We start from the raw sequence: 24248 nt of genomic DNA, 5'->3' as shown, positions 1-24248 counted from the left end.
AAAAAAAATTACTCCAAAAATATATATTCAAACCATGATGAAAGTTCATATAAACTATTTCTCCCTTTTGGGAGTACAAGACAGTATGTGACATTATGTCAGTCAGCCTCAGTTCTGTTGAACCTTAAAAAAACATGCATTTAATTATATCTGCACAAAAATGCAACACTCTTTGATACATCATTTATTATGTAATTGGTGATTTTCAGTTTACAATGAACAGCCGATATGCAAGATACAGTAGTTGTCTTAAACTCAAAAGGTATTACATCCAATGAATTTCATTGCAGCAGAGAGCCAAGGCAATAAGACTTGTTGAAATAGCACAGAGCTAATTTAGACTTTATAATAATTATGTAACACTCCATAATTATATATATAAAAACACCCATGCCCCCATCCGCTGAGCCAATCCATACATGTCCCTGAGAGGCTGTGTGCCTGAGCATGTTTTCACTGTCAGAAGTTCCTACAGTCTCTGGTTTCAGGAACAGAAGCGGCTCTTGAATAGTGTGTGACTGCCTGGTGACGCAGAGAATAGAACAACATACAACTATTACATACATATCCTAACACCAGCCAATTACCATGACAGCTGCTGAAATCCTAACAAAGGTGACGTCACTTTAAGAACAAACTGTTCATCAGTTTGTTGGAAAAACAAGGACTACTGGACAAGGGGGTCAAAACTTGATACCCTTTTGACTATTAGAAAAAATGTTTTCCCCTGTGACAATAATCCTTAAAAGGCTATGGGAGTCTCCCACATCAGTGATCATGGGTGCACACCTAATAATAAATAAATAAAATATCAGTTACACTGGCAAAACCATTTAATTTATAAAAACAATAGAAAAACTACTTAAATGAAATGTACATATTCTTTACATAATTAGAAAGCACTGTCCATGAGCTGCCACTTATGTAATCAAGATGTGTGGTCATTCATAAACCTTTAGAAAACATACACCCAACTGTATATACAGCACGACACACAATATCAAATAGCATTTAGAGAAAGTGCTAATGTTAGTCTTTAAAATGAGATGCAAATATCTTTGCTATTCTCTTGGTCTCTTCTTTCTTCATGGACGACGGTGGTATATTGGGCCTGGGACGAGGAACGCGCCGACAGAGAATCCCATGTCTAAGAGAGCTCTTTTTCTGCAAAAAAGAGATTCAATCAATTGTTTAGCATAGAAACTGGCCTATTGTTCCTAGTTTGCAAGCAAACAAAATGCATCATTAGGCTTTAAATGGAGATACTGGGAGATAAAACATGTGAAAACGCAAAGATTTAAATGTCTACCATTGTGTGTTAATGAGTCAGTCCTTTCTCCATCAAATAGAACCAGCCCCACATTGGTCAAATACGTACAAATATGTGATCAATCACGATGAACTCTACTCTTAAAAGGGCTGGTCAGATGTTTGTTTTAATATTAGCACAGAGTGACTAGCTGGAACTAGTTTCCTTTAGCATTGAGTGACTTGCTGGAACCAGTTCTCTGACATGTCCTGCGAACTCTGTAGTCCCACTGCGTGATAAACAACTGCACCTCCACACCCCCTTCTTGAAACTGGATACATGCCAGTCTGACGCAGGGGCCCGGACAAGCAGGCATACCTCCCTATCACCACAGTTGCCCTTTAGTTATTTAAGTTAAGTTAAGTTATGAGCCAAACCATAATGATTATTCTCATTAGAACAACTTCTGAGCTATTAATGATAAAAGACAAGAAATGTTGATTTCTCACAAATAGTAGGCCTAAATCTCCCATAGGCAGACTGCCAAGTGTGTTACCACACAGACAGACATATCAGCCCAGTGACTGTGACCCCACAGTTAAAGGTCAACACAACGCTGAGACGGAAAGACACTCAGGGTTCTTGTTTTATGATATTTCAGTCAATGGCATGTGGAGCGCCCTGAGTTTCTCCCTCTCTCTAGAGATGAGCTTAACGGTTATTTTCTCCTTAGCTCAATAGCAATGCAACCATTTGAGAGAGATCACCCCACTGCTAAAGACTAATCCTCAGGGCAGGAAAAACAGTTCCTCTCATGATAAAAGCCCCCCACCGTAGAAGTATATTTTAAAGAAGGCGGTGGCCTCTTATACTACTAGCTGCTGCACTGGCTCAGTTCTCGCAGTCGCTAGAGTGGCTCAGTTCTCACAGTCGCTAGAGTGGCTCAGTTCTCGCAGTCGCTAGAGTGGCTCAGTTCTCGCAGTCGCTAGAGTGGCTCAGTTCTCGCAGTATCTAGAGTGGCTCAGTTCTCGCAGTCGCTAGAGTGGCTCAGTTCTCGCAGTCGCTTAGAGTGGCTCAGTTCTCGCAGTATCTAGAGTGGCTCAGTTCTCGCAGTCGCTAGAGTGGCTCAGTTCTCGCAGTCGCTAGACTGGTCTAGACTGGTGCACTCTTGGACGCCCGAGTGGCAGAGAGGTCTAAGGCACAGCATCACAGTGCTAGAGGCGTCACTACTGTCCCGGATTTGATCACGGGCTGTATCACAACCGTCCTTGATCGAGAGTCCCATAGGGCAGTGCACAATTGGTCCAGCGTCATCTGGGTTAGGGGAGGGTTTGGCTGGAGGGGCTTTAGCTGGCTCATCTCGCTCTCTCAACTTCTTGGGGCAGGCCGGGCGCCTGCAGGCTGACCTTGGTCGTCAGTTGAACGGTGTTTCCTCTGACACATTGGCGTGGCTGTCTTCCGGGTTAAGCAGCCCGGTGTTAAGAAGCGCAGTTTGGCGGGTCATGTTTTGGAGGATGCATGACTCGACCTTCGCCTCCCGAGCCTGTTGGGGAGTTCAGCAATGAGACAAGATCGAAATTGGGGAGAAAAGGGGGGGAAAATTCACACAAAAAAATAAGACTGGTGCACTCTGTGTGACTCCTATACTGGCCCCCTTTACTCGCCGACATCCAAGCTGGACGAGGAATGGCACATAGTGACCTATTAGTAGCTATGTCCTCCTTTGGCATTGGTATGACAGAATATTAGCACTGGAAGATGATGACTTGGCAACTTCAAGACTGTAGAGACAGTTTCCTTATTAGTCAGCAGCGTGCGCCTGATAGAGTGAATGACTCAATATTCTGTAACCCATGGCTTGTAATGCAACAATCAATCATTTTAGTGGAATTTGCTACTACTCTAAATGTTGATCTGTGTCTCAGTTACTCATGTCTAGACTTGCAAAAACCTGTTATAATAGCATATTCAGGCTCAACCCAGAAGCAGAAGAAAAGCAGATTGAGGCAGAGAGAGAAAGAGGGGACAGGGCTGGTACTGTACTTACTGGGTCAGAAGAGGCCAGGGGGAAGACAGGTGCTATGCGTAGCGCTCTCATAGAAGCCTCCATGTGGTGAGATGAGAGGAAGAAATTAGGGATCTCCACAGGGTCAGAGCTGGACAAAAGGCAGTTAAGGAACAAGCAAAAACCAAGCATGCAGGTCCTGTATTTATTCTTGGGTCCATGTTAAAACTGTAAAAAAAAAGCTCAGCTTCAGCTAAACAGTTAGAATAACAAAGAGGTAAGAAACCAACGTTGACAATGCAAGGATACTGTTTAGACTTCCTGTTGTCTTCTTTGTGTAGGAACATTTCTGGCTGATATGTGTCAGATGTGACAACAACATGTTCTGTGTCCTCTTCTGAGAAAGCAGCTGTGTCGTACAACAACCCGGAGGTCTCAACCTCTGACAGAACATCTCTGTCACCAGGAACCCTGCTAGCAGTCTCTCCACTACACAATAAGGACTGTTCGTGTAGAGCAGCAGTGATGGACTCCTGATGTAGTGCTGCCTCATTGTCAGAGGTTTGGAGTGTCCTCTCACCATCACTCACCGTGTCTTCCTCCTCATCTGTGTCTGGTCCCTGAGAGAATTCAGAGTTAACATGTTGCTCCCTCTCCTCTAGTCTGCTGCCTTTGGCCTCACTAGACCTCCAAGCCTGCAGGGTGTCAGTCTGCAGATCAGACCTCTCCCCCTCCTGTTGGGTGAGGCTAGGGTGGTAGGAGTAGTCCAAGGCTTGGCGCTCCTCTGGTGTCTCCAGACTCTCCAGAGAGGCTAGGTCTGGGTCTGACAGCAGGCTGGTCCAGGGGCTGGTTCTGTCTGTTAGAGATGCAAACTCATTCAGAGGCCTGGGCTCTACCACGGTCTCCTCATAATCTCCATCCTCTTCCTCCTCTCTGGGACCTCCTCCTTCATCAGCTTCAGATGCAGGGGCCTTGTCCTCCTCCTCTTCATCAGCCTGAGAATCACTGTGTTCCTGATACATACATGGTACAGGTGAAGGGACAGGAGACAAATCCTCCTGGGGGGAGCCTGATGCTTTATGGAAACATGGAGCACTCTGGGGGAATGTTTCATAGCCTTCGGGCAGGTGGTGGTCATCTGGAACAGGGGGAGTTGTTGAGCTGTTCTTGGGGCTAGAAGGTATTGTCTCCATGCGATGATGTCCCTGTAGATCTGGAGAAAGGAAAGAGATGTGTTGAGTGGCCTGACACTAATAACAGTATAATAAATTAACAAGGCAATCCCCAAGACGTAGACATGAAGTAACATATTTTGGATACCCTTTGAATAGGTATGCACCCCAAATCTCATCCTATTCCCTATATAGTGAGAGAAAAAAAAGTTCTGGGACACTGTAAAGTCCATGGAGAATAAGAACACAGCTGCCCACTGCAATGAAGATAGGAAACACTGTCACCACTGATAAATCCACTATAATTGAGAATTTTAATTAGCATTTTTTTACGGCTGGCCATGCTTTCCACCTGGCTACCCCTACCCCGGTCAACAGCACTGCACCCCCCACAACAACTCGCCCAAGCCTTCCCCATTTCTCCTTCTCCCAAATCCAGTCTGATGTTCTGAAAGAGCTTCAAAATTTGGACCCCTACAAATCAGCAGGGCTAGACAATCTGGACCCTTTCTTTCAAAAAGTATCTGCCAAAATTGTTGCCACCCCTATTACTAGCCTGTTTAACCTCTCTTTCGTGTCGTCTGAGATTCCCAAAGATTGGAAAGCAGCTGCGGTCATCCCCCTCTTCAAAGGGGGGGACACTCTTGACCCAAACTGCTACAGACCTATATCTATCCTACCCTGCCTTTCTAAGGTCTTTGAAAGCCAAGTAAACAAACAGATTACGACCATTTCAAATCTCACCATACCCTCTCTGCTATGCAATCTGGTTTCAGAGCTGGTCATGGGTGCACCTCAGCCACACTCAAGGTCCTAAACGATATCTAACCGCCATCGATAGGAAACATTACTGTGCAGCCGTATTCATTGATCTGGCCAAGGCTTTCGACTCTGTCAATCACCACATCCTCATCGGCAGACTCGACAGCCTTGGTTTCTCAAATGATTGCCTCGCCTGGTTCACCAACTACCTCTCTGATAGAGTACCTCTGGCAGTCTCTATGGGGGTGCCACAGGGTTCAATTATTGGACCGACTCTTCTCTGTATACATCAATGATGTCGCTCTTGCTGCTGGTGAGTCTCTGATCCACCTCTACGCAGACGACACCATTCTGTATACTTCTGGCCCTTCTTTGGCCACTGTGTTAACAACCCTCCAGGCAAGCTTCAATGCCATACAACTCTTCTTCCGTGGCCTCCAATTGCTCTTAAATACAAGTAAAATTAAATGCATGCTCTTCAACCGATCGCTGCCTGCACCTGCCCAACATCACTACTCTGGACGGCTCGGACTTAGAATACGTGGACAACTACAAATACCTAGGTGTCTGGTTAGACTGTAAAGTCTCCTTCCAGACTCACATCAAACATCTCCAATCCAAAGTTAAATCTAGAATTGGCTTCCTATTTCACAACAAAGCATCCTTCACTCATGCTGCCAAACATACCCTTGTAAAACTGATCATCCTACCAATCCTCGACTTCGGCGATGTCATTTACAAAATAGCCTCCAATACCCTACACAACAAATTGGATGCAGTCTATCACAGTGCCATACGTTTTGTCACCAAAGCCCCATATACTACCCACCATTGCGACCTGTACACTCTCGTTGGCTGGCCCTCGCTTCATACTCGTCGCCAAACCCACTGGCTCCATGTCATCTACAAGACCCTGCTAGGTAAAGTCACCCCTTATCTCAGCTCGTTGGTCACCATTGCATCACCCACCTGTAGCACGCGCTACAGCAGGTATATCTCTCTGGTCACCCCCAAAACCAATTCTTTCTTTGGTCGCCTCTCCTTCCAGTTCTCTGCTGCCAATGACTGGAACGAACTACAAAAATCTATGAAACTGGAAACACTTATCTTCCTCACCAGCTGTCAGAGCAGCTCACAGATTACTGCACCTGTACATAGCCCACCTATAATTTAGCCCAAACAACTACCCCTTTCCCTACTGAATTAATTTTATTTATTTTGCTCCTTTGCACCCCATTATTTTTATTTTTACTTTGCACATTCTTCCACTGCAAATCTACCATTCCAGTGTTTTACTTGCTATATTGTATTTACTTTGCCACCATGGCCTCTTTTTTGCCTTTACCTCCCTTATCTTATCTCACCTCATTTGCTCACACCATATAGACTTGTTCCTACTGTATGTTTGTTTTACTCCATGTGTAACTCTGTGCCGTTGTATGTGTCGAACTGCTTTGCTTTATCTTGGCCAGGTCGCAATTGTAAATGAGAACTTGTTCTCAACTTGCCTGCCTGGTTAAATAAAGGTGAAAAAAAAAAGTGCTATACTTTTGAACAGAGCCCTATGGGAATAGGCTGCCATTTGGGACTAATCAGGTGAAGAGCATCTCACCACTGATGAGGTTGTTAACCTCCCCAACCAGGCGGGTGGACTTGAGAAGGAGCTGGGAGGAGTCTGTGTCTGAGACCTGGTGCTCGTCCAGTCTGGAGCGCTGGCCCTGCTCACTTTGAGAGGGGAAGGTATGGGTGGACAGCTTATGGCTGAAGTACCTCTGGATGTCATCCAACTCACTTAGGTTCTTCCTAGAACAAACACAACAAGCACATTCCTTATTGAAAAGTTACTTCGGTGACACTTTCTGTGTGGGTATACAGTAAACAGTCCAGCCCCCCTGTAATTTGGGATGTAGACCTAATGTCCCAATCATTTACCGGAGTGCTGAAAACAGAACGGAGCTGGAGGGATGGGCGTCCACCGCAGCAGCACTGGTGGGGACGCCCACTCCCCCCTCCTGAAGACTCTGGTGGTACAGTCGCACCCTGTCCATGTGCTCATCATGCCGGTCACTTTCACTGGACCTGAGACATCGGGGAGGAGGAGGAGAGCAGAAAGGGGGAGGAGGAGAGCAGGAGGTGGCGACAGGGAGAGGGGGATAGCAGAAAGGGGGAAAGCAGGAGGAGAGGAGACCAGAAAGAAAAAAAAGTAACACCATTACGAATTGTTGAAGTGGTTGTCCAAAGTGAATTTAGGGTAGGTTTGTATGATACCATACACTTTATGTTGCATCTCATTGAAATGGATTACTTGCATGTTAAAGAAAGAATTGTGAGGGACAGAGCTAGAGACGAGCTCTACAGTACCTTTCTGGCAGCAGCCTGTCAGAAAGGTGGGGTGTGGAGTTGATCCTCTGCTCTGTGTAGCGGCTGACGTGGGAGGGGAAGCTGCTGTATGTGGCTGTCGTGTGGTAATAGAGGGGCAGGGTCTGGAACAAAGCCTGACAAATAAACACACCCACCACGGCTGTTAAACCCACAAAGATATACAAGTAGTACAAAACACTGATGCACTCAAATCCTTTTGTGACTGCTATGAGCCATTCTGGCTCAGACAAAGTTACTTACCTACTTACTAAATGCTAAGATGCTTTAGGAAGAACTTAATACAGACTAACAGTGAAAGCCACTGCTGTACTCACTGAGTCTTTGTTGCCGTCACACACAGCCTGTCTCTGACCCCGCAGCTCCTGGACTCCCTTAAGTGGGGAGACAGACACTTTGAGCTGGCCCTGGCACTGGCCATTGAAGTCAGTGATGTTGTACCAGCCACACACTGACTGGAAGCCTGACAGGAGAGGGGACAGGTCCACTGAGGCAAACCCAATCACCCGCTCCACATCTAACAAGACAAGACACAGGACTAATGAAGTGCATTAAACATTAAAACAACACTAACTTTATCCCCTTCAAGAATTGTTGGTTGATAGCTAGAGTATTACTACATTGCTGTACTGTACCTCCTTTGTGCCAGACTTTGAACACCAGGGACTGTTGTGGATCCAGAAGAAGTTGCTTTGACAGCCTGTGATTATCAAACAGTATATTAGTTCAGCGTGACACGGTCTGACAGAGGGCATTCTAAACTAGGCATGTTCCAATAATATCAACAGCACATTTGTTCATAATCATCCAAACAATCCTTAATAACTTTTATATCTTTGGGCCCATTAAACCTGAATATTACATAAACAGTATGTGTTGCAGGGGTTAAAACTAAAATAAATACCATGACTAGAGATATCTCCCGCCAAAAAATCCATATTGCGATAAATTGGCTGAATTGATTCGATAACGATAAATAGAACAATACATTAACATTAATGTGCACCAGTTTTTAAAATAAACCTTCATTTTATCTCCAATCTCTAGTATAGTCTACATATCGTAATGAAGGACATCAGCTAAATGCCTGCGATAAGTGATTTGTATTGTATCCCCTTTCATACCAAAAAGTAATGACCATCATGTTTTAAGGGAAAGAGGATGATTTTATAAATGTATTAAACTGAGTTTGACCAATTCCAGTCCTTTTCAATATGAAAAATTAAATAAAAAGAATCCATATGATGTAAATCTGTCTCAGTGACGGATAACTTTAACCCCTGAGTTGTCTAAACCTCTGAAGTAAGCTATAGATGGTACACAGGTAGTCTACCTGCACTCCTGCTGGTGGTCCCAGACGGGGCAGTGACTGTCTGCTATGAGAGCTGTGGTGACTGGTTCAGCAGAGTCAGTCGTGACGTAGGACACCCAACAACTGGGCAGCCCTCCACTCCGCTCAGCTAGAGGACAGCCTGCCAAGGAGACGCAACACAACCATCAGACTCATCAACAAAGTGTTAAAGGACACAATCAAAATGGATGACCCTACTGGAAGGATGTGTCACAAATGGCACCCTATTCCCTATGGGCAATGGTCAAAAGTAGTGCACTAAATAGGAAATAGGATGCAATTTGGGAGGCAATATGTGTACCTTTAAGACTGAGGTGCATAGCCCTGTCCACAGTGATGGTGACAGTGAACGTGTCCTCCATGCTGACCTCGAAGGGCTGTGAAGGCTCTACACTCACTGAGGACTTGGTCTGGTGTCTGCTGGGTGTTCCAGACTGTCTGGACACAGATGCTGTGGATGAAGGGACTCCCTGCCCTCCCTCCTTCTCCTCTCCCTGGCTGTCACAGTTCTCCTGGTCCTGGCTGTCCATTCCTCCAGGTGTGTGCGCCTCTGGGAGGGATCCAGGGGTCAGGGTGATGTGGACCCTCAGGGCAGCTCCACTCAGATCTGGGGCGGAGCGCCTGAACAGGGGGTACACACCTACACAAACAAAACACTGGTGTGTTACTGATGACCCTTATGTAACATTATATTACAACATAGCATTTACAAAGGCTAGATAGTCAACGATTAGTTTGAGGTCGTCATCGACTGTTAGTTATATCAGTACTGTGCTATTTAGTATCTTGAAAGGAGCAAATAAAATGTCTTATTTTTTTACTAAATGTATTATTAGTATTACGTACCACTGAGATTCAGCTTGTGCCTTGCCATCTTGGCCAGGGAGGAGAGGTCCACGAAGGCTGAGCCCACCAGCCGGTCCATGTCATGAGGCCTAGGTCTCCTGTCCTTCCCAAAGGCCACCCACACCTGAATCTCAAGTTTCTCCTCCCGGAGGTACCACAGCAGGGGCTGGCTGCTCCTCAGCTCCACAGTCCTGCTTCCTCTGAAGGCCACCGTGGCCAGGCCCTCTTCACCTCCACCTCCCTCCTCCACAGACAGGCCAGGGTGTCTGAGCTGGGAGCAGAAGGCCTCTCCGTCGTAGAGTTTATATCTAAAGTAGCAGTAGGTGGAGCGCTGCAGCTCGCTGTGTCCAGGCAGGAGGAGACAGTGGACAGGCAGCCAAGCTCTGGGCATGGACATGGTCAGGGACACCGTCCTTGGAGTCTCAGCCCACATATCTCCCTCATTGGGTAGCTCCTCTTCCTCCTCCTCCCTCCCCACCTCCCAGCCCAGGCCCTGGGCGGCAGTGATGACCCTCTCTCTATCTGCATGGTGTGCAAAGTTGATGGAGATGTCCAGGCCGCCCACGAATATGTGATGTCTGGGAGATGAGGTCAGGTCCTTCGGCAGAGACACTCCAAACCACCCACTGATCCCTGGGAATTTACAACACGTTAGCAGTCTGTTGGTTGGTAAAGACTGACCCACTGACCTTATAACAGCACTGACTGAGTGTATTATACAGCATACTGAACCTGTTCTTTTATGGATGAGATCAGCCAGCTGAATTCTCACTGTACCCAACAGAGTATTCTTTGATCTCGGGCTGACCATCACTGCAGTAATAAAACACACAAAATGCATAAATACATAAATCCCACTGGATCAAGTTTCCATCATTGTTACATTAGGAAGATGAGCAAACTGTGAAATTAAATTGTATAATAATATTTCCTTGTAACAATTGACGTTAAAACACAACTTGTAGGATCGAGTACTTGAGCTGCAGTGAACCCATGATTGTCAATTGGATATATTAAATGTCTGATATGGCTTTTGTTTACAATTGCACCCAATAAATACCAAATAAACAAATAAAACCATTCATGCACAGTATTCTGATTGTATGACTAAATCCCATTGCAGCTGCTTCCTCACCCATGCGACTGTCTCTATTCCAGACAGTGAAGACAGCTGTGGCCTCCTGCAGGAGCTCAGCCAGGCTGCAGGTCTCCCCAGAGCTCCTCTGGACCTGTATGAACCAATTAATTCATTAAATTCTTGTTTTATTGTCCCATAGGAAAACTTGTGACAACAACACAGGCATTCATCTACATCATGTGAGTTCCATCACCTGCAGCTCACAGGGGAACTCGGTGTGGTGGTCAAACTCTGGGCAGAAGGTCCTGGCGGCCACACGGGTACTGCGCCTCTCCCTCTCAGGCAGGAAAGAGAGATGGGCAGTAACGTACACATTCACCCCAACATCAGCATAGTACTGAAACGTTTCATCTTGCTCTGACAAAGCCCTGTGGGAGTGTATGTTTGTTAGAAACAAATTGAGTTTAAATGCACATTTATTGTAAAGCACTAGGCCGTGTTACTGTAAAACACTTTGTGACAGCCACTGACATAAAAAGGGCTTTGGTTTGATTGAACCAATTGAAATGCAGTGAATATTTATCAAAGCGTACTTGGAAAAGAGACCTAGGTCTCAATATGTCATCCCTGTTAAAATAGGTTAAATAAATAAAAAAATGCAGAACATTCCAATGATTGGAATAGAGAGTGCGAGATGGCAGTACCTTGCTGCTGCCTGTAGTCCTGCTGCCCTGTGCACCTGAACCACCATGGTCACCACCCGAGAGGCAGCCCCCCCACTCCTTACATCAGATATCAACGGACGTTGTTTGTAATGAACAAACACATCAAGCAATCCTTGGAGAGTACATACAACAAAGTTAACTGATCAAATACTGTATGTATGTAAGGAAAGTGTCTTGATTTCAGGTTTTGTAAGTACAGTACAGCATTGCCTATGCGTGTTACCTGAGGGCTGAGGTTGGTGTCCAGCAGGGCTGTCAGTCCTGGGCATCAGCGGAAGGGAGAAGACCTGGGCTTCAGTGGGCTGTTGTCTCTGCATGGTCACCATGGCGCACAGCTTGGACAGGGGCAGCATCCCTTTAGCCACCAACTGGTCCCGGACATTTGGGTAATAGTACCTGCAAAGGTGGGTCAAATAAATTCCATTAAACCACCAGTCTAAAAAAACTATGGAAGCTTGAGTGCCAATCTGTTTGTGCTATCATGTCAACTTGACACCAAACATGGCTTGACAATGACAGCAATGGAGTTGACAAGAGCACAAACAGATCAGGGACCAGGCTAAAACAACGTTGCGTCGGGTATACTGGCCTCAAGTGGTCAGGAGAGACATAACAGGTTCTGTCCCAAATGGCATTTAATTCCCTATATAGTGCACTACTTTTGACCAGGGCTCACAGACTGACCTGCACCACACTTCAAACGGGATGCCTCCTCCATTGGCCAGGCCCTGGCTGGAGAAAGAGCTGAGTAGCAGTCTCTGGACTGGGACTTCTACAGGAGCCAGCAGCACGTGACTCTCACTGTGGCCAAACACTGGGTCAGGAACACACAGGGTAGTGGTGGTACGGAACTGCCTCAGATTCACACCTAGAGAGGAGAGAAATGGACAGTACATTAGCAGAGGATAAACAGACAACAGACCTCAAACCCTCATGTCAAACGTGATAAATGTGTATTCAAGGCTAGAACAAGAAAAATATTAGTGCAGTGCTAACTGTTACAACACTGAGACAAAGGGCCCTTGTCAAATGCACTGCACCATAAAGGGTATATGGTTGGATGCAGCCAAAGACAAGAAACTTAAACATGAGCTATTTGCTTACTGCAGTTTAACAGATTTGGGTCCAGACTTTGAGCAGGAGGTTCCTCCTGAGTAGGGAAGGTGTACTGGACATAACAGTCAGCCTCCCCCCAGACTGTAGACTGTAGTGGTGTCAGCCCCTTCACTCTCTCCACTCTCACCACAAACAAGTGCTCTCTCATAGTCTCCTCGGGAGACGGCTTCACCTGAAGGATAACAAGGATAAAACTGTTACAAGGACCGCTGGAATTGAATTTACCCTGAAATCCTGGACTTGTATGAATAACATTGAGCAGCAAAATCCTGAAACAACTTGCATTAAAAACATTTTAAAGACAGAAAAAAATTAATAGCTAATTAAATTTTGTTCCTTGTGTGGTTGGTGATCCAGCAAATGGGCTGGTCTTGGGAGATGAGACACAGAGCCAAGTTCTTCATCCCTCATATGCTGCAGAGATACTATTTGGACAGATAGACCCATGGCTAGAAGCACCCGGAGGTTGCCCTTAATAATGCCTGAAAACACATCAATGACTGGCATGTAGCTGTCCACCCCTAACACTGGGTATTGAGCCTGAAGCAGAAGGTGGGAAATCTTGGGATCTCTGAAAAACAAAAGAAGAATCAATCAAACAAAAATACATTGTATTGAGTAGCTGTTTCCATAATAACAGGTGTTATATGACTCATTTATATATAGTACAAAGGTTGAGTTATAACAAGATAATGTATTTCAAACCTTTCCCTCACCTGAAGGACATGTAGAACTGGTGGAGGGGTAGTTTGACCAGCCCTAGGAGCCGATCCTGCCCTAAGCTTCCTGCTCTCTGCCAAACCTCAATCACCATCACATTGTTCCTCATCCTCTCTAGCAGCCTCGAGGTCAAAGCCACAGGAGCCACCTGAGAAACAGAGTATTTAAACTCACATCTACCAGGCAGACAGAATCACATCATAACGACACCCTATTCCTTTCATAGTTCACTACTTTTGACTAGGCTGAGGGCCCATTTGGGAGGGGTTTTCATTGCCTTTGATATGAATACCCTTAGCCAGTGGAGGCTGGTAGGAGGACGGGCTAATTGTAATGGCTGGAATGGAATCAATGGAACGGTACCAAACATATGGAAACTACGTTTGACTCCGTTCCATTTAAACCACTCCAGCCACTACAATAAGCCCTGACTGGGTATAAAATGAATCTGTTCCATCAGTTAGTTACCTGTACAAAGTTGAATGAGGGGTTTGCCTGGCCCCAGCTGATCACTGATCTGGACGTCTCATCCTGGCCAAAGAGCTTACAGTTCAAGTAGACATTAGGAGGCTGCATGGGTTTACAGCTAAAGTCCTTTCCATTAGGCACCATGAGCAAAGCATGCAGCAGAACCCCACTGTCCTCCTCCACCACCTGATGGGCCTGAGGTCTGTCATGAGATGTCTGGAGGCTGGTGAGAGGTGAGGGACCTTGGGGGGCCATAAGAAAAACATTTACAGTTGAAGTCAGAAGTTTACATACACCTTAGCCAAATACATTTAAACTCAGTTTTTCACAATTCCTGACATGTAATCCTAGTAAAAAAGCCCCGCCTTAGGTCAGTTAGGATCACAACTTTATTTTAAGAATGTGAAATGTCAGAATTGTAGAGAGAATGATTTATTTCAGCTTTTATTTCTTTCATCACATTCCCAGTGGGGCAGAAGATAACATACACTCAGTATTTGGGATCATTGCCTTTAAAATGTTTAACTTGGGTCAAATGTTTAGGGTAGCCTTCCACAACCTTCCCAAAATAAGTTGGGTGAATTTTGGCCCATTTCTCCTGACAGAGCTGGTGTAACTGAATCAGGTTTGTAGGCCTTCTTGCTCGCACACACTTTTTCAGTTCTGGCCACAAATTTTCTATGGGATTGAGGTTAGGGCTTTGTGATGGCCACTCTAATACCTTGACTTTGTTGTCCTTAAGCCATTTGCCACAACTTTGGAAGTACGCTTGGGGTCATTGTCCATTTGGAAGACCAATTTACAACTAAGCTTTAACTTCCTGACTGATGTCTTGAGATGTTTTCCTCCCTCATGATGCCATCTATTTTGTGATGTTCACCAGTCCCTCCTGCAGCAAAGCACCGCCACAACATGATGCTCCCACCCCTTTGCTTCACGGTTGGGATGGTGTTCTTCGGCTTCCAAGCCTCCCCCTTTTCCTCCAAACACAACGATGGTCATTATGGCCAAACAGTTCCATTTTTGTTTCATCAGAGCAAAGGACATTTTTCCAAAAAGTACAATCTTTGTCCCCATGTGCAGTTGCAAATGGTAGTCTGGCTTTTTTATGACGGTTTTGGAGCAGTGGCTTCTTCCTTGCTGAGCGGCCTTTCAGGTTATGTCGATATAGGACTCGTTTTACTGTGGATATAGATACTTTTGTACCCGTTTCCTCCAGCATCTTCACAAGGTCCTTTGCTGTTGTTCTGGGATTGATTTGCACTTTTCGCACCAAAGTACATTCATCTCCAGGAGACAGAACATGTTTACTTCCTGAGCGGCATGGCGGCTGCGTGGTCCCATGGTGTTTATACTTGCGTACTATTGTTTGTACAGGTGAATGCGGTACCTTCAGGCGTTTGGAAATTGCTTCCAAGGATGAACCAAACTTGGAGGGCCACAATTTTTTTTCTGAGGTCTTGGCTGATTTATTTAGATTTTCCCATGATGTCAAGCAAAGAGGCACTGAGTTTGAAGGTAGGCCTTGAAATACATCCACAGCGACGCCTCCAATTTACTCAAATGGTGTCAATTAGCCTATCAGAAGCTTCTAAAGCCATGACATCATTTTCAGGAATTTTCCAAGCTGTTTAAAGGCACAGTCAACTTAGTGTAAGTGAACATCTGACCCACTGGAATTGTGATACAGTAATTTATAAGTGAAATAATCTGTCTGTAAACAATTGCTTGAAAATGACTTGTGTCATGCACAAAGTAGATGTCCTAACTGACTTGCCAAAACTACAGTTTGTTAACAAGAAATTTCTGGAGTGGTTGAAAAACGAGTCTTAATGACTCCAACCTAAGTGTATGTAAACTTACGACTTCAACTGTATGTGATTGATTTTTGTTCCTAGTAGTCTTTTTATTGTTTACACACAAGGATGAGTTGAGCGTGTTCCCTTCCTTTACTGACCTTGAGGGGCCACAGTTATTTTTCCCGTCCTGGAATATCTATTATTAACAGTAGATAGAGGGATATCCTCCCCTCTAGTGTCGTGATGCTGAGGCCTAATGGTTGTCATGTCCACCCTTGAGGGGCTAGCTTCTCTCTGGAGACTGGTCAGGGCATGGGAGGGGGCTTTGTAACTAGCTCCAGCTGACCTTTGACCATTGGCTGATGAGAAATCTTTGTTGTCTGCAGCCAGTTCAAGTGACACCTGGAGAAACAAAGAGGGAGATTGAGATAATTGTTGTATTTATTTTTATTTAACCTTTATTTAACCAGGTAGGCCAGTTGAGAACAAGTTCTCATTTACAACTGCGACCGGGGCAAGATAAAGCAAAGCAGTGCGACACAAATAATAACACAGAGTTACACATAGAATAAACAAACAAACAGTCAATAACACAATAGGAAAAAAGTATAGTCTAAAGTGTGTGCAAATGAGGGAAGATAAGGGAGGTAAGGCAATAAATAGGCCATAGTGGAGAAATAATTACAATTGAGCAATTAAACACTGGAGTGATAGATGTGCAGAAGATGAATGTGCAAGTAGAGACACTGGGGTGCAAAGGAGCAAAATAAACAACAACAAAAAAACAGTATGGGGATGAGGTAGTTGGATGGGCTATGTACAGGTGCCGTGATCTGTGAGCTGCTCTGACAGCTGATGCTTAAAGTTAGAAAGGGAGATATAAGTCTCCAGCTTCAGTGATTTTTGCAATTCGTTCCAGTCATTGGCAGCAGAGAACTGGAAGGAAAGGCGGCAAAAGGAGGAATTGGCATTGGGGGTGACCAGTGAAATATACCTGCTGGAGCGCGTGCTATGGGTGGGTGCTGCTATGTTGACCAGTGAGCTGAGATAAGGCGGGGCTTTACCTAGCAAAGACTTAGACGACCTGGAGCCAGTGGGTTTGGCAACAAATATGAAGCGAGGGCCAACCAACGAGAGCATGCAGGTCGCAGTGGTGGGTAGTATATGTGGCTTTGGTGACAAAATGGATCGCACTGTGATAGACTGCATCCCATTTTCTGAGTAGAGTGTTGGAGGCTATTATGTAAATGACATCGCCGAAGTCAAGGATCGGTAGTATAGTCAGTTTTACTAGGGCGTGTTTGGCAGAATGAGTGAATGATGCTTTATTGCGAAATAGGAAACAAATTCTAGATTTAATTTTGGATTGGAGATGAGTCTGGAAGGAGAGTTTACAGTCTAACCAGACACCTAGGTATTTGTCGATGTCCACATATTCTAAGTCAGAACCGTCCAGAGTAGTGATGCTGGACGGGCGGGCAGGTGCTGGTAGCGATCGGTTGAAGAGCATGCATTTAGTTTTACTTGCATTTAAGAGCAGTTGGAGGCCACGGAAGGAGAGTTGTATGACATTGAAGCTCGTCTGGAGGTTAGTTAACACAGTGTCCAAAGAAGGGCCAGAAGTATACAGAATGGTATCGTCTGCGTAGAGGTGGATCAGAGAATCACCAACAGGAATAGCGACATCTTTGATGTATACAGAGAAAAAGAGTCAGCCCAAGAATTGAATCCTGTGGCACCCCCATAGAGACTGCCAAAGGTCCGGACAACAAGCCCTCCGATTTGACACACTGAACTCTATCTGAGAAGCAGTTGGTGGACCAGGCTAGGCAGTCATTTGAGAAACCAAGGCTGTTGAGTCTGCCAATAATGAGTAATAATCCAACAATACACTCAATATGTCAACAACCACCTAAATATGATAAACGTAACAAAGGCTGTGTCCCAAATAGTACCATCTGTTCTATGTAACCCTATTCCCTTTGGGCTCTGGTCAAAAGTACAGCACTATAAAGGGAATAGGGTGCCATTTGGGATGTAGACAAAATGGTGGACAGTGGCAGACAGGCTCACCTTGAGGGGGCCGATGTCCTGGCTATCACCAGTCCCCTGCAGACTCTGGACAGGCAGAATGATAGTCTGACTCAGCTGCTCCCTCTGCAGTAGACAGCGGAGGGGGAACACAGCCTTGCCAATGGCTACAGGCTGCAGAACAACACAGAACACATCCATTAAGGTGCAATATACCAACTATATACTATCTATAAATACATAACTTGGGTAAAGCAGCACAGAGGCTTGGTTACTGTACAATAAAACATAAAAGTAGATTTTTGTTGTCATACAAGTGTCCACATACTTTCTTCTGGGAGCTGTTTCTGAAGTAGATGTTAAATGTGAGTTCTGTTCCCCACCACTGCTCAATAGTTGACCCACTGAAGCGGACTGGAAACACATTGCGCTGCTGAAAGTTCACCCCTACAATGCAGAGTGAGACAGACATCTTTAACAACACCTTCATGTTATCATTCCTAATAATTCACAATACAAATTGAAATATCAAACTCTCTGACAATGCTAAAGAAATGTGTCTACAACACAAATGGTACGAAAAGTAGTGCACTATATAGGAAACAGGGTGCCATAAAGGACACAATCTTTGACAATGTTAAAGTCTTACCATCTCCTGTAACTTTACTAGAGAAAACTCGTGTCACCTCTGCTGCCAGGGCCTGACTAGGATCATGCCTGCTGGAAGCTACGGGGAACAGGTACTCCACAAAATAGGAGCTATGAAAAGAGAGAGACAGACATGAAGCAGGAGCATAATGGTAATCAAACAAAAGGGGAGACAAACATTTGAAATATTGGGCGAGTTAGTTTTGCATCCTAAAGGGAATCGAGCGATGCAAAACTAATGTGCCCATTGGCATGTTTCATTATGGTGCATACCATTTCTTAGAGGAGAGGGGTCGAGGAGGTTTCCCTTTGCCAGACATCTTCTTAGGTATGGTGGTGGTGCCGTCGGCAGGCACAGTCAGGGAGTGAATCACTACTCTGGCCAACCGGACCTCACCTAGGACAGTGAGCTGGTCCATACACAGCCCAGGAAGCATATCCCCAGTCCCTGGAGTCTGCACATTTTCTGAGTCCAGGCTGACACAGAAGGTTCATTACTGTACAATGACTTAAATTCATTTTGAAAAGTTCAATATATCTTTACAAAGTAAAGACGGAGACACTAGTAGAGACAACAGCAGAAATGAGTATAACTGACCCTCCACTTTTCTTTGGACCAGAGTGCCTCAGCTCTTTATCATCACCCCTCTTCTTGAGGTTCTTCTTTGGAGAAGGACCATCCTTGTCGTCATCACTTGGACTGCTGTTAGACATCTGAAGGACACAGAGGTAAAATAGTGACCCTAAAGGCTACAGTATTGCCAATGTAAACATATACGGTAATATTGGTAAACAGAGTGCAGGTATCCATCTTTCCATTATCCTGCTTTTTCAAACTTGCGTACCTATAACTGACAACATTTTTTATTAAGGACTAGAAAAGAGTGCAGAAACCCATTGTTTCCTTGGTAAACAGAGGACAGGTGTTGCTGACTGGTGGCTGACACTCACAGGAGCTTTGTAGAAGAGGTTCTCTAGCAGGCTCTGGTCATACTGTGGGTCATTGAGTTCACTGTCTCCATACACACTGAGGAAAGAATCAGGAGGAGAGCCCTCTCCATCCCAGATAGGGAGAGCAGATCCGTTCAAACTAACAAAAGGAGAGAGAACACGACACACAGTTACTTATAGAACTATACTGCAAAGTTACTTATACAGATACGTTTAATCAACTTGGTACCAATTACTAGGTAAAGACACAGTTTTGTTTGTTTCTTAATATGCTAAGATGGGGGTCAAGGCTACCTGCCCAGCAGCAGATCCACTGCCCTGTTCTCAGTGTCAGCAGCAGTACAGTCTGGGCTGAGGTAGTCTGGGGGACTGTGGGGAGACTGCAGGAGACTGGAGTCAGCATGCAGAATGTTCTGCAGTAGCCTCCCATGGGGAGGAATGGACGGCCTAGAGAAACAAAAACAAGACAAGTTCCCTAAGTCACGCATAAGTCAATGAGAGAGATTTTTAAAAGGACTGGAGCCATATGTATCAAGCATCTCAGAGTAGGTGCACTGATGTAGGATCAGATTCCCCCTAACCATGTAGTCTTATTTCTTATGGTTTAAAGGGCAAAACGGATCTTAAATCAGCACTCCTACGTACTCTAAAATGCTTGATACATACGCCCCCTGAACTAAGTTTAATACTAACATTGGTGGTGCTCCTATGTTGTCCTTTGGAAGAGGTAGAGGAGTGTCTTTCAGAGCCAGTTCAGAGTCCATGTCAGACTTTAAAGCTGATACCACCATGGCATTTCTAAGCTTGCTTCCACGCTCTAAAATAACTAAAACAGGAAAGGATACAGTAGGGATGTTAGCAGATGATAGACAGTTTCTCTATTGTACGCATTCAGTGCATTCAGAAAGTATTCAGACCCCTCCCTTCCCCTTTTCCACATTTGGTTACGTAACAGCCTTATAATAAAATTGTTTACATTTTTAAAAGATCCTGATCTACCTACACACAACATCCCATAATGACAAAGCAAAAACAGGTTTAGACATTTTTGCAAATGTATTAAAAACAAAAAACAGAAATAACTTATTTACATATGTATTCAGACCCTGTGCTATGAGACTCGAAAATTCAGCTCAATGGAAACGGGTGGCACACCCGTTTCCATTGATCATCCTTGAGATGTTTCTACAACTTGATTGGAGTCCACCTGTGGAAAATTCAATTGATTGGACATGATTTGGAAAGGCACACACCAGTCTATATAAGGTCCCACAGTTGACAGTACATGTCAGAGCAAAAATCAAGCCATGAGGTTGAAAGAATTGTCTGTAGAGCTCAGAGACAGGATTGTGTCGAGGCACAGATCAATCAAATACATGTATAAAGCCATTTTTACATCAGCCGATGTCACAAAGTGCTATACAGAAACCCAGCCCAAAACCCCAAACAGCAAGCAATGCAGATGTTGAAGGGTACCAAAAAAATGTATGCAGCATTGAATGTCCAAGAACACAGCGCCCTCCCATCATTCTAAAATGGAAGAAGTTTGGAATCACCAAGAATCTTCTTAGAGCTTGCCGCCTGGCCAAACTGAGCAATCGGGAGAGAAGGGCCTTGGTCAGGGAGGTGACCAAGAATCCGATGGTCTCTCTGACAGTCAGGTCAGACGGAAGTAAAAGGTACATGACAGCCTGCTTGGAATTTGCCAAAAGGCACCTAAAGGACTCTCAGACCATGAGAAACAATATTCTCTGTTCTGATGAAACCAAGATTGAACTCTTCAGACTGAATCCCAAGCATCACTTCTGAAGGAAACCTGGCATCATCCCTATGGTGAAGCGTGGTGGAAGCATCATGCTGAGGGGATGTTTTTCAGCGGCAGGGACTGGGAGACTAGTCAGGATCGAGGGAAAGATTAACGGAGCAAAGTACAGAGAGATCCTTGATGACAAACTGCGCCAGAGCACTCAGGACTACAGACTAGGGCGAAGGTTCACCTTCCAACAGAACAACGACCCTAAGCACACAGCCAAGACAACACAGGAGTGGCTTCGGGACAAGTCTCAATGTCCTTGAGTGGTCCAGCCAGAACCCGGTGTTGAACTCAATCTAACATCTCTGGAGAGAGCTGAAAATCGCTGTGCAGCGACACTCCACATCTAATCTGAAAGAGTTTGAGAGGATCTGCAGAGAAGAATGGGAGAAACTACCCAAATACAGGTGTGCCAGGCTTGTAGCATCACACCCAAGAAGACTTGAGGCTGTAATCACTACCAAAGGTGCTTCAACAAAGTAATGTGTAAAGGGTCTAAATACTTATGTAAATAAGGCTATAATGTAACAAATATGGGAAAAAGTCAAGGGGTCTGAATACTTTCCAAATGCCCTGTATATGATCCCTTTACAGTATGTACATGATGATGCTGTAGTAGGCTACAACCTGAAAGTATGTCGTTGGTGGTCTGTCCGTGAGTTGATTCCTGCACTGTGGGATTTGCCGCTCCCTGTCCATGTTGAGATCTACTTGATGTTGGCTTTTGGTTCTCAAGTGCCAAGTCAGTCTTTTTTTCCGTCTGGGCATTTTGGAAGTACAAATGGTCTTTCCCTCTGAAAATATTACAAAAGCATGAAAGCATCACTGAAATGAGAGAGAAGCTGCTTGAACAGACAGTAGATATGACATTAGTAGATTGTCTACCTTGGCGTATTGCTCCCTGACTCTTTCCCACTGTTGACAGAGAGTGGTCTGGACAAGGAGGGCACCACCAGAATGTTTGGTTGAGATGCTGGCTTCACTGTGGACCTGAATGCAGACACAGCCGTTTCGATACTCATGTCTGTGGTGGGAACTGAGCAGCTGCTGTCGTACGTTTCAGTCAGGGCCTCCAGAGCAAGCGACACCTGGAAAAAATGTTAATCAAGAACAATCTATATGTAGACTCATCCAATTCACTGATGTCTTCTAACAGAGAGCCTGGGAAAGCAAGATAAACCACAAAGCATCTATCAGAATTAAATAACACATTTTCAATTGGGTTGCAGCCTCCCTACCTGTAATTCTCCAAGCTTCTCAGACGTTGGAGACACCAGGGTGAAGAACCCACTGATGGAGTGTGACAGAGAGAGACAAGAAATCCCAGCAACCTGAGCACGAGCAATTGGCAGGTGTTCTGGCTTTGTCAGCACCTCCAGCACCAGAGAGCCCATATCTGAAATACAGACAACATATATAGGGAAAAACAACAACATCAGGAGGTCATTTGAATATTCTGACGACAGCTTGGAGCACACAATGTGGCGTACCATGCATGCAATAGTTACCTGTTAAGTAGGATGTGAACTGCTTCGGTCCACATCGGATGGGAAAGCGAGCAGTGGACTTCACAGTCTTCTGTGTCTTTTGTGACCCATCCCGTGGTCTGAAGTGGGTCCCATTGGAAGACTCTCCCCACCAGCGCAATCTGATAAAAGTTGTCGGGGAAGGCTTGGGGACTGTCCATAAAACTCTGCTTACTGTCACTCGTAGAAAGCATCGCAGCTGACCCTCAACCAGTGGAGGGAGGCTTGTGGTTGGGGACACATCACTGGGGACTGCAATTGTTTTTGTTGTCAATGTACCTTACATGATGTTACTTACAGCGTAAAATACATTTCTACTACTAACGTTAGTTATAAAAAAGTACTAGTAGTTTATTTCGTATTTTGGAGAAATTACACCCTGCTCCTACCGCGAAGAGAAATTTAGCACCCGTGAAACATATTTACTCTGGCGCGTTACAAAAGTATATGGGGCCAGTTAACGTTAATAAACAAAGTCAGTGCAGGTAACGTTCTGTTGTTGTTCGCTGGACCAGCGCTAGCTTGCAACAACAAGCTAGCTAGCAACAACAACAAACAAGCGACAGAAATTGTCTTAGCTACTAGGTCCATCAATTGAGGTTGCAAGTTTTCACTATATCCATGTCATTAGCATGCAACTAACTAGTTAGCAGCAAGCAGCTTCAAATGAGAATCTACATTTTTCACCAGTCACCACACACAGCCAGCAGCATCACGTTAGCTAGCTAATGAGATTGCCGTTGTTCGTAGCTAGCTACCTTTCCTCCTGATGCTTCCACATTTGGTAGACTTCAATTTTTTTGTCTTCATTCCTTACCAATAAATGTGATATGACAATATTAAACCTAAATTACATTATGTAAACAAGTTGTCAGTGCAAACTGTCCCTGAGCAACAACGTTCGTTAACTTTCCTCAGTCCCGCCTCTAATCCAAAAACCGCCGCTGTTATCCCGTGGTGCACTGTGGGAAGTTGTGTCAATGCAACTCCAATCTCTCATCACCAGCACCAGTCACCACCAGAGAGCAGCACTGTTCTGTACAATACTGTAACGTATCAGGTCCACCATCATCATAGATGGTTAAACTAAAATCAACGTTCACAAATCCTAGTCTTCAATCATTTGTGGGTACTGGATTTGAGGCTTTTGTTCCAAACAAGGGTGCAACACACGACTCAGCAATTCAAGATCTTGATCAGCAGTGTATACGTAAATCCAGATGTGCTAGAGCAGGTATTCCCAAACTGGGGCACGCGCAATGCCGTCGGGGGTACGCCAGATAAAAATGGGATTCATATTTTAAAATATATATAATATATATTTTAATATCTATATTTTTATATATACAGTCCATTTATATTTTTCAACTGGGCTATACATTTGGGTGAGTTTTTTCTCGCCTGAGTAGCCTCGTTTCACTGCCAAAAATAAAATGAAACCATCTAGTGTTCAGCGAAATAACAACACAATGTCAAATACAGGTAGCCTAATCAAATAATTAACATCCAATCACATTAACCGTTACTCTCTCGCTTCCAATAATGGTCCGTATGTGGCCAAACGTAGCTGCTGCTCATTCCGTTTGCTCGAAAATGGACGAATAGTTAG

General features: G+C 44.8%; 1 protein-coding gene across 1 annotated transcript; it reads right to left on the bottom strand.

Moving 5' to 3' along the window:
• Positions 1-215: 215 nt before the first annotated feature.
• Positions 216-23572, bottom strand: LOC139385664 (C2 domain containing 3 centriole elongation regulator). The gene is made up of 35 exons (XM_071130912.1): positions 23398-23572; positions 22622-22891; positions 22352-22509; positions 21999-22201; positions 21741-21907; positions 19994-20126; positions 19595-19747; positions 19301-19439; positions 18948-19063; positions 18623-18826; positions 18351-18460; positions 18030-18148; positions 17744-17875; positions 15829-16072; positions 13872-14113; positions 13400-13551; positions 13015-13254; positions 12672-12859; positions 12252-12435; positions 11791-11963; positions 11547-11679; positions 11096-11270; positions 10900-10993; positions 10497-10577; positions 9765-10397; positions 9220-9558; positions 8901-9039; positions 8203-8267; positions 7885-8084; positions 7550-7683; positions 7121-7267; positions 6801-6991; positions 3564-4467; positions 3297-3405; positions 216-1164 (listed from the first exon to the last, which is right to left on the bottom strand). Exons 1-35 carry the CDS (start codon positions 23447-23449, stop codon positions 1030-1032), a joined length of 6858 nt encoding a protein of 2285 aa, XP_070987013.1. The 5' UTR covers positions 23450-23572; the 3' UTR covers positions 216-1029.
• Positions 23573-24248: the final 676 nt, after the last annotated feature.

The sequence above is a fragment of the Oncorhynchus clarkii genome, chromosome 27, assembly GCF_045791955.1.
Source record: "Oncorhynchus clarkii lewisi isolate Uvic-CL-2024 chromosome 27, UVic_Ocla_1.0, whole genome shotgun sequence".
NCBI classification, from domain to species: domain Eukaryota; kingdom Metazoa; phylum Chordata; class Actinopteri; order Salmoniformes; family Salmonidae; genus Oncorhynchus; species Oncorhynchus clarkii.
The sequence above is the reverse complement of the archived record's forward strand: the minus strand, read 5'-3'. Positions and strand labels throughout refer to the sequence as shown.

Bases quoted from the DNA above. Each gene is read 5' to 3' on its own strand.
- LOC139385664 (XM_071130912.1), bottom strand. From the start codon at position 23,449: ATGAAGACAAAAAAATTGAAGTCTACCAAATGTGGAAGCATCAGGAGG. The intron at 18,149-18,350 runs GTAAGACTTTAA...TCTGCATTGTAG, and splicing joins TAGTAAAGTTACAGGAGATG to GGGTGAACTTTCAGCAGCGC. The intron at 12,436-12,671 runs GTAAGCAAATAG...TCTCCTCTCTAG, and splicing joins CCCAAATCTGTTAAACTGCA to GTGTGAATCTGAGGCAGTTC.